General features: G+C 40.4%; 1 protein-coding gene across 6 annotated transcripts in view; it reads right to left on the minus strand.

Moving 5' to 3' along the window:
* TCERG1 (transcription elongation regulator 1) overlaps window positions 1-8,625 on the minus strand; it is a 51,161-nt gene extending 42,536 nt beyond the window's left edge. For 5 of the 6 annotated variants that reach the window (XM_081321467.1, XM_081321465.1, XM_081321468.1 and 2 more), the window contains exons 1-2: window positions 8,499-8,625; window positions 4,560-4,785 (exon numbers count right to left, since the gene is read on the minus strand). In XM_081321467.1, coding sequence (XP_081177593.1) covers window positions 4,560-4,785; window positions 8,499-8,611 — 339 coding nt within the window. In that variant the 5' untranslated portion in view covers window positions 8,612-8,625. Of the gene's footprint in view, window positions 1-4,559; window positions 4,786-7,786; window positions 8,027-8,498 lie in introns of those variants that run through there. The other variant, XM_081321466.1, reaches the window with a different exon arrangement.
* Window positions 8,626-10,968: the final 2,343 nt, after the last annotated feature.

Below are 10,968 nucleotides of genomic sequence, written 5' to 3' on the forward strand. Positions count from 1 at the left end.
AGGAGACAGGTTAAAGTACAAGTATTTTATTAAAATGTAAATTTACTTTATTCACATTTGAATATATTTTGTAAACTATTTAGAGACTGTCAAGATTCAGGTGGTAGATAAATTGCACTAATGAATAAAATTAGAAGACATCAAGAAAAAGTTAATTGCAACCACTTAACACAGAACTAAAAAAGTTTGGGAAATGTATAAGATCTTCATCACATCAAACCAATGTGGATGTCTGGCAAGCCTCTTCGTTAAAGAAATCCCATAACTGCAAGATCTTGATATAATCTTTGAACTTTTCTAGAAATTATTTTCCAATAATCCAGATACTCCGTGCACGTGTTAAATGCCACAAAATTACATTGTAATTTCTCTGGCACTGATTAAGCTCACTGATATCATACAATATAAACACTGTAAAAGTTCAGAGGGAACAGTTCTGCTATTGTGAGAGTAGTGCAGGACCAGTCTGCCTGGAAAATTGGCCTCCTATACCTCTAGCTGGCATGGAAAAGAACATTTCATTAAAACCAAACAGCTGATGAGCCAATAAGAGTGAATCAAAAATTAAAGAAAGGCTCAGGTGACAGGCCTTAAAAGCACATTCTTTACTTAAATGCACACTCTTGAATGAAGACCTAGTTAGCACAGGAAGTCCTTGACTTATGACCAGTTGCTTAACCACCATTTGAAGTTATGGCAGACCTTCAAAAGCTACTTATGACCTGGTCCTGAATTTATGATCCCCACAGCACACCATGCTCATTCACACTTAGGACTGATCACAGGAATGCTATAGCGCCCCCCCCCCCTCATGTCCCGCAAGCATTGGGCATTCTTCCCACTCCCACTTCTTCCCAGGTCCAACCATCTCCTCCTCACTTATCTTTCTAAAGATCTCTAGAGCTTGGGTTAGAGAAGCATAGCAAGCTGCTTGATTGCTGGATCATGTGGTGCAATCCAAAAAGCAGCTGTCATTTCCCAAGCAATTGCATGGAAGTGTAGTTGCTCAGAAAATGACTGCCACTCCTAGGGTTGCGTCCATATGGCCCAGCAACAAAACAATCTTTTCTGGGTCCTTAACATGGTCTGTGCAGCACTGTGAAAAGCTTCAGAGGACTATTTCATTGCTGTGCTATGCAGCTGCATCCTGGAAGCAGCCGCAATTTCATCACTGCCAGAAGGAATTGTGGCCATATTGAAATGACAACCACTTTCCAGCATGTGGATGCACAACCCCCCCCCCCGCATGCTGAAAGATGAAGTGGCCTGCCCTCCTAACATGAATTCCAGACCTCCAGATGAGTCATGGGGAGGAGGCCCAAACCCTGCAGGGACCTGGTGCAGGGGCAAGACCAGTAGGGAACTGGTGTTGGGGGAAGAAGTAGCCCAAGGGCAGTGGGGATCCCGAGGGGCAGGAAACAGAGCACAGGGTGTCTCAGGGGATGGGGGAAGCATTTGAAAGTACAGAGCAGGTGGTCCTGGGCCTGCTCTAGGCCTCCCAGGGCCTACCTTATACCTTAGGCACCCCATTCCGCTTTACAATATCAGGGACAGCAAAGAGTGAGGTTGTTAAGCAAAACAACCTTACTTAAAGACCCACACAATATGCAACTGTAATGGGTAGGCTCCACTATGGTTGTAGGTCAAGGATTACATGATATATAAATTTTAAATAACAAGGCAAGGTGAAAACCGGCAGTTAAACAATAATTTGAGGGATTAGAAAAAGCTGGCACTTGCTTCTTAGAGGATCTGCTAAAATGGTTTGGCTAGGTAACTGAATCCCTACAGTGATGGGACAACATGCCACTTCATCAGGCAACAAATTCCACTAGCTGACAGCTTTTAAAGGACTCTGGATTAAAATTCTAGTGTGGAAAAATGAGAAATAAAAGCCAATAATGAAGAATATGAGAAAAACATCAGGGCTCATTATAGCTAAAAGAAGGTACCTTTAAGAAAGATACACCATAAAGATACTAGAGCAGCGGTTCCCAACCTTTTCTATACCCCGCACCCCTTACAAAAGTTCAAAATAACGGCAATTAATTATGCATAAACACTATAATTTTGAAAATCCAAGGTTTTGCACCCCCTGGAATATTGTCTCGCACCCCTGGTTGGGAATCTTTGTACTAGAGACACCAATAGAACTAGAAAACTCAAAAGAAGACAAGGCTGGGGAAAAAAGTAAAAACCTAGAACTGTTGGAGGAATTTGAAAGTGGAATAATGAAAATAGGGTATGAACAGTTGAAAACAAATCATGTTAGATGCCCCTGTCAGAGACAAAGAAAACAAACTAAAGTAGGCAGAGAGCTAAATGAATGAATGAAAAAAAGACATAATTTGAAATACTAAACTACAATACATAACTAGACACATTTGAAGTCAGGTTCAGACATATTCAAAACATTTACAGAGTGGAGCCCAATTCTAGTTCTAAACAGAGGGAATTTCAGAAGTTAGTAGTCAGATATGCTTTTTTTATGTGCCAATGTCAGAACCCATAGGTGCAGGGTACCCCTTCCCAACCCTTTCATCCTGACCCAAATCTCACTCTCTTCTCTTCCTGGGGTTTGTCATACTCCCGGAGGGGAGGGGGACTTCCTCTATTGCTACAATGTAACACTTTGCTTTCCTGCATTATTTCTCTGTGAACTTTCTCCTCCCTTGATGTCAGCTAGCAAAGAGGGGAGGAAGAAAGGAATGCAACCTCTGGCAACTGGTTTATCTTTGCACTCCCAAGAGAAAGTACGAAAGGCCGGAGAGAGGGCCTGATGTTATCTTCCTATTCCCACAAAGGACTTAACACCTGAGGATTGGCCCATTTGAACCGACCAGATGAACTATGGGGTGGGGTTTTGCTTGGGACACTTTAACCTATTGGTCTGCATTGGAAATCCTCAGACCCGGTCTAGTATGCCTGCTATCAACCTCTCCTAATAAAAGATCCTTTTGGAAGAAACTGCTTCCACGAGTTCTACTTTCTTGGGATGAGGTTTTGAAGTGGGCCCTGACAGCCAATATGTTTTTGTTGCAGGGAGAATCCTAAACAAGCAAGCCTGTCTTGAGGATCTTAATAACTGGGAAAATTTCAAATTAAAAAGCCAAACAAAATCTTGAACAGAATTAACGACAACCAATATTTCAAAATATAATTTACTTGAATGGTCCCCTTGGTGCTCTCTGAGCTTGGTTCTTTTCTTGCAGATGTTTCATTACCCCAACTAGGTAACATCATCAGTGCTACTAAGGAGTGGGGTTTGCTCTCAATATATTCTAGTGGCTTGCCTTCTCAATGTTGGTGGAGGTGGCCTTAGAGCTTCTTTGGTTGGGCTGTTTTGACTTGTTTGGCAAATCCTTGACTGGGGTATTATTTGATTGTTAGTCTGATGTTAATCTTGGAGGTAATCTATGTTCATTTGATTGCTGGTGGGGAGGTTTTTTTGTCTCCCCCCTGCCTTTTTGACATGTCTCTTCTGCATAGTATGTAGATATTGTTTATATTTATGTTGTCTATTGATGGCTAATTTATCTAGGAAATCCCTAGCATTTTAAGAATTGGCTTGATCTAGGATGATCAGTTTTCCAGTTGAAACTATAATTAAACTTCTCCATATGTTGTGAAATCAGTTTTCATCTGTGTTATGATTGCTGGTTGGTGTTGATGGATGTGTTCTGCTGGTCTTCGGCCTGTTTGTCCTACATATTGGCTGTTGCAATCATTACATTGTATGTTGTAGATGACTCCTGTTTTTTTTCTTCTTCTGGGGCTGCTGGGTCCTTTAGTTTACTTTAGGATGTTTTGAAGGGCTTTAGTTGGCTTGTGTGCTATGCTGATTCCATGTGGTTATACTAGTCTGTTGGTGATTTCTGAGACTTTTTGATGTATGGCAGTCTTATTTTTTGTTTTGTAATTTACACACACACAGTTTATATATAGTTTAGCAATCTAGATGTTCCATTATGTACCAACTAAATCATCTAGATATATAGTCCTAGTTAATCCCAGAATTCACTTAAATAGTCTAATACAGGGTTTGTAAAAGTATAGATTGCACTCCAAGGGATAATTTCTGAGTGAGGTCAGAAATGTTTGTAGTTTACTCTTTTAGGCATTTTCTTTCAGCAAAATATCTGATAAGCATCTGAAGCAAATAAGCATCTGAAGTCTTCTATTTTATTTCAAATGTTTTTCTCAGCATTATTTACTGCTATGGATTGGACACTTAAAAAACAATCAAATAAATTGGTTCAGTACACTGGAAAGACTATCATTGCCATGTTAATTTGCTTTGTCAGGTAGCTAGCTGAAATAAAAAAGAGTGGGGACAGCCAACATCTTATGTTTTCTATTTCAACAGGGAACAACTTGAAATCTTTTAACATATCCTCAAAGTTTAATGAAAAAAGTTACAAATAGCAGGACAAAATTGGAACTCAGTAAGAACCAAGTCTGCAGTTCAGAAAAACTTTTCATTGTAAATCTACTACAATGATTTTTCAGTAGACAGAAATTTACAAAGAATCAACCAATAAAACCTTTAAGCCTTTTACCTGTAAATGTGGAGGTCCCATAGGAGGAGGAATTCCTCCAGGTGGTGGCATTGGAGGCATATTAGGATCAAATGGAGGACGTCCAAAAGGAGGCCGAGGTGGTGGAGGTGGACCTCTCATCATACCAAAAGGTGGTGGAGGACGCATAAGCGGTGGTGGGCCTCTCATAACAGTGTTTGGTGGAGGAGCTGGACCACGAAATCTTAATGCTTGCTGTTGAGCCATTCTGTGAGCAAAACCAAAAGAACAAGAGTTTGTTCATCATCAAAAAGCACCGCTGTTATGCATGCAACAAAATATAGTCACAGAAATTTTCATGAATAAAACTGAGAGTCCAAACTTATGGGGAGGCTTTGTTTTCACCATTTAAATTACTATGAACCAGTAGATAGTCAGGAATTACTTAGAACGAAAAGACACTATGCAAGTTTCCCTCCCAATGGCAAAGTATCTGACATGACAACAATCTCACACCCTTCTTACACCCAAGACACCCAACAGTATCATAACATGAATGGGTGTGCAAAACATAGCTGTATGAGAACATCTACATTATTTTCACTTGTTAGTAGAGCAGAATTTGAGTACAGTATACTAAACCCACTGTGCAACTTAGCCCTCTACAAAGATACTTTAATAAATATATATAGAAAAACTGTTCACCTTTGTAACTAGCAAGCGTTATTAGGATGCTCTCAGGAAAACAATTTTGCCCACCATTTAATGTCAGTGCTATACCAATGTTGGCATGATTAAAAATTGAAAAAAACAAAGGTTATAAAGGTGGTGAACAACAAAGACACATAATATTTAATGCCTTCTAATTTGGGAGTCTGCCCAAATTCAGATGCTTAAGAATGGTACTGTTAATAGTAAATTCATAATTTGACAAGACATGAAAGATGAACATGTGTAAACATTTTATTATGCTTTTAATATTGGTGAAGCCAATGTGATAGCCTGCACCCGGCTATCAGATGGCCTCTACCCATTTAAACCTCAAGCCCATAAATTACAGCTAGAAAAAGTAAATAAAAATAGAAAATAGCACAACATCTGGTTTGTGGCATTTTTAAAATATCAGCAATGCTGACCTAACCCTTCCATCTGTCATCCACATGTCTCATTAGATCTCTTTATGAAGTACTTTTTAATTATTTGCTTACAGATAAGTACAATATGTTTACAGTAAATGTAATCACCCTGAAATCTGATTGGGTTTAGCTCTTCCAAAGAGTAAATGCATCTAAAATCATAAAAGGTAAACATTAAATGACATGAACTCTTTGAAAAGATAAGTTTAACTCCTAAACCAAAACTTATATAAAGAGCTAATTTTTCCCCTTTGTCATGCAGATACAGAATGCAAAAATAAATTCTCTCATGACTACTAATTTTATACAAACTGGAGATTACCAGTGTAGCAAGTGTGTTCTACAACTTCCTCTAAATCAATCAGAGACAACATGATAAGAGATTCAACAGAAGATGTGTCTTTTATTCTTTCCTATGTATACATATATTTTCAGTTTAGTTCATAATAAGCATTTAGAAAAACCTCTTCAGGCTCAGAAAAGACAGTGTGATTCCCAAAGAATACAGTGCTTTCACAAAATAAAACCTTTCCCCCATTACCTTTCTCCACCAAAATCTCTACTGTTCACTGGACATAACCTTGCATAGCCTAGATTTTTTTCTAGATTGTAATGTTTAGTACAGTTAGTCCTTGTCTTACAATTGTTCATTTAACAACTGTTCTAAGTTATGATGTCCTTGGAAAAGTGAGTTTCTCACTTTTATGACTTGCATGTATGACTGTCTCACCACCCCATGGTCATGTGACCATGATCCAGGCATGAGGTTTAACTATGGAGATTTGCTTAATGACCCTGTAAAAATTGTCGTAAAATTGGATCCAACTTGACTCACAACTGCAACAAACTATAATGGAAATTCTGCTCCAAACAGTAAGTTAAGGACTACCTGTAAGAATACTGTCATTTACTAATCCCAAGTACTATATAGAAACCTGGGTAATTGCAGTCTACTACTATAAAACCTAAGGCTGCAGTCATGTAAGATTTTATACCAGATTATTCTGAGAATAATTTTTTAAACTAAAAACTTGGGCAAACTTTTTACTAAGATTGGCTGTTGAGTAACATACCTTAACCACAGTTACCTTGTTATCCAGATTCAAAACATTGGGTTATTTTTATATAAACTGACTTCTAGTCACCAGACAGACTGATAAGACTAAAGTAATCATAAAAGGGACAATTCCAGCTATATTTGTTCTTTTCACTCTTTTTCATTTTCCCATCATGATGTACTTTTTTCAGTGCTCTCCATCATGATTAAATCTCCATGGACACTATTTAAAATGGTAGCTGTTCATGTCAGTAACAAAGGTATCTCGAATAGTGGCCAAAATGGCTGTTATAAGTCACATGATTTGTTGAATTGTCTAATGCTATTTTCACTAGAAAAAAAACAGAATCACCTGCATTGTAGGAAAGACATCACAGGAATTAAGATTTAACTATACTTTTAATAAAATTATGGGTGATTTTTTGGAAGAGGGGCAAGTCCCTTATCATAAGAGTACCCTGGTAAACTCTGGATAACCTTTTTTGCTGCATACACTAACTACCCTACGATTATAGTCCTATATGTTGAGCACCCTCAATTTCACCTTGAAAATGCAAAGGATCTTAATTACAATCCTACAATAACTGGATTCAAACATCTTCCATGGTTAGTTTCATAGCATACCCCTAAGTCTTCTGAAGACCATTTAACGTATGGATAATTTAATATTTTCTAAGGGAAATAGTACATTCATTCTAATATTTATTTATTTATTTATTTATAATAAAGGGATGTTGAGCAATATTTTCTAATGGAAATCCCGACAGTTACCTTATCACAGCACCCTATTATACTGGATCACAGACACTATTTTGCTCCGCAGTCACATGTTGAGAAGCTGCAGCTTTTCGGCATGCGAACCACAAGACGAAACAAAATGTAAGCATCCACAAACACCGGTAACCTAGATCGCATTTTATAAATTGAGGAAAATGGGCTTTAGCTATTTGACGGGTTGGAGAAATAATACAGTAGCATGAGTCTGGGAAACGTCCTCAGACGGAAGGTTGGGAACATGTTCGACCGACAAAACCCCGATCGCCTCGCCATATGTATTAGTCTTCGTGTATCCATACCAACGTCTCGCTGCCTCCTGCTGAATGACCCCGGATCCAGTCTGAGGCGCCAAGACTTCGGGAAACTTTGCGTCCAGCGCTCCCTCAGACTTCTGGGGCTGAGCCCACCAACCTTTCTGACGCTCGCGGAGCACGTGCCAAGGCTTCGGGATTGAACCCAGAGAGGGCGAAATCTCTCTCTCTCACACACACACACACGCTGGTTGAGTAAGGTCCCAGCGCCCAGAAGCAGCCACCCCCTCCCTCAAAAGCCTCCACAAAAGACCACCACCACCACCACCACGGGGATCCAGCCCTGAGGAGAGAAAAGGCTCGCCGTCCCCGCAGCGTCTCTCTCTTCCCCGAAGACACCAGGCGCGGACAGCCGTTAGAGACAGAAAAGGCCACCCCCAACGACACCCACTTTCGCCCCGGGAGAGCAAAGCGGGGGAAATCTCACCGGAGACGAAGCGAAGACTGAAGAGGGGCGGGAGGGATGGCGGGGGGGAGGGGGGAAAGAGAGGAGCTGAACGGCCGCTTCCGCCTCGCGCCGAAGGGGGAGGGGTCGAACCACTGAGGAGAGTGGAGCCGAAGAACGCTCGAGCTTTCGGCGTGTGGGGTGCGCAGGCGCGCGCAAGCGCGCGCGGGCTCGCAAAGGCCTCGTGCTGCCGGCGACCGCTATCTCCTCCCGGTGTTCCGAGCGAAGCGATTCAAGCGGAAGACTCCTCCTTACCTGATTTCATTGTTGTACCGTTCCGCTGCACTTGCATCTCCTTCGCCCCCGCCAGCACCGCTAGGACCAGGACCACTGGTACCGCCGCCGCCGCCGCCGCCTCGTTCCGCCATCACCAGCAGACTCTGGCTTTGTCCACGCCCATGGCTGCCAGGCCCCATCTGTATGCTAGTGGCTGCTGGAAACGTCAATCATAGAACGAAAGGGCTCAGCTTACCTCCGATTGGAGGTGGTCGCCGCCGATTTTGAATGAGAGGCGGAAAGCGCGCGATGACTGGCCATTTTTGTTCCTAGACCGTCAGGTAGCGCCGTAGTGGGCGCCCTCTTCTGGACCGGTCGGGTTGTGTCACGTGATCTGTAACCCGGAACGGGCCTTGAAAGTAAATGTAGTGCTGCTTATACGGAAATCGCAAAGATAGAAAATGAAGAAATATATTGTAAAATCGTATGTCCGAGATTATAGTGTAGCCCAATCTAGTACCTTTTGAGGTCTTGCTTTATGTGAATCAATTATGATTTATTTTTAAATGTGCTACCGTATTGCTAATTCCTACTTCAAGGCAGCCTGTCAGATTCACTCTACAAGTTCTGAGTGACTGCTGCCAGTTTGCGGCGTTTAAAGAGAAAATTCGGGGACAGAAAAATCTAAAGAAGGCATCCGTCTTTGTCAGGCTTCGTATTAACGTCGCTTTTTTAAAAAAAATGGTCTAGATTTCTGCACGTGTTTAAACTGCAATTTCAGCTGTTTCTAGTGGACTTTTATTTATTTCAATTATTTAAAACTATGTCTCATTAATGAGCTCGTTTAGAGATATGAAGAGCCTGCTGTCTTGACCAACCCAGTGACTTAATAGCTGGATAACCTTGGGTTTTGCCATGGATTTCCGTTATGCCTTCGGAGAAAGGGGGAAAAAAGCGACTTAAGTAGCCTTTGTGTCCCACAAATCTTAAGCTTCTGATAAAAGGCGAGTTTTACACATTTTTAAAGGGCAGCTGCTGTATCGGCATAATACCAAATCATCTTCCAATTGAATAGGCACGTGGGAAGAGACGTTTGAGCTGCGGGATCCAATCAGCACTAGCGGAATCACTTTTGCAGAAGAGGCGGTGGCAGAATTGAGAGGGAATTTTTGATTTAAGCGCGTGTTTATGTCGGACGGATTCGGTATATTGTTTCAAGCCGCTGCTCTTTATAGTGCAAGAGAGCCTTTGGGGAAGTGATTTGGAAATAGCAGGAATCGCTGTTTCTGCAGCTTTGTTGAAGGCAAATATAGTGCGGGTTATTTAACTTTCAAAAACTATATATGGGGGTTTTCCGCACTGTCGCCTTAAGCTGTTCGTAGCACTTCTACCCATGCCAAGAAACAAAGTGGAAAATTGGCAAAATTATTTTTTTATAACAAAACAATCCTTAATCTTAAAAAAGAGGAAACCTAACAAATGAAAAATGGATTGGATGGATTATATCCAGAATAAATATGGGACTAAAAAGTTTCACTTAGCATTTGAATAAGTAGTGGATTTATATGATGTATAACTAGCTTGTAGTTATTTTATTAAGAGTTAAAGTGCGATAGAATTTAATATTTTATTGTTTGCGTAGTTTAGATTATGTTTGTTTGTATTTTTATACCCTGTATTTAGCTCTGGGAAGTCGGGGAGGGGGGGGGAGGGGAGGGGAGAGAGGGGGAGGGGAAGGGTTTTGTATTTAAAAATGTACTGTAAAACTTTTCAATTAAAAAAAAAGAAAAAGTTAAGGAAACTATACTGGGTTCATCCATCTAGTTTCCAGAAGTCAAGAAAAGCTGCCTTTTCATGTTAGAATGGGGAGGGGGGACCCCCACCCACTTTTGTTAGAATATCCTGTAGAAAATTTTCTTCCTCTTTCTTGATTGTTTCATTGCTAACCAGGATCATTTCTAAAAAAACTTGTGTCGGTCATGATTCTTCAAGCAAATCATGTAATTCTTTTTTCCATTCATTTGTGTCTAATTTTTGGAAACTGCCTGGATTTGCCCCTGATGTTTTCTTAGTGAGGTTCTTCTGAAGTGGTTTGCCATTGCTTCTTTCCTAGGGGTGAAATAAAGTGACTAGCCCAAGGTCAGCCAACTGGCTTTGGGTGTAAGTTAGAATTAGAACTCAAGGTCCCTTGGTTTCTAGTCGGATGCCTTAACCACTACACTAAACTGACTCACATAACAATATAAACAAGTTCATTATTTATTATAATAAAGGCATAAAAATGAATTCCCATCTGTTATTCAAGGTCAGTCCTGTTAAAATAAAATTTTAAACAAAATATCTTCGCAGATTTGAATGCATACTTTGTGATTACATGTAGCTGATTTCAGGTTCAAAATAAAACTGAATATGGCAAACTGCAGATATTTGACAATTTTTAATCAGTATTTTGAAACTTTCTTTGGCCAGAATAACTTTTTCTGTATATTTTCTCTTGCCAGTTAATTTT

Source organism: Vipera berus, assembly GCF_964194415.1.
Source record: "Vipera berus genome assembly, chromosome: 2".
In the NCBI taxonomy this organism is placed as follows: domain Eukaryota; kingdom Metazoa; phylum Chordata; class Lepidosauria; order Squamata; family Viperidae; genus Vipera; species Vipera berus.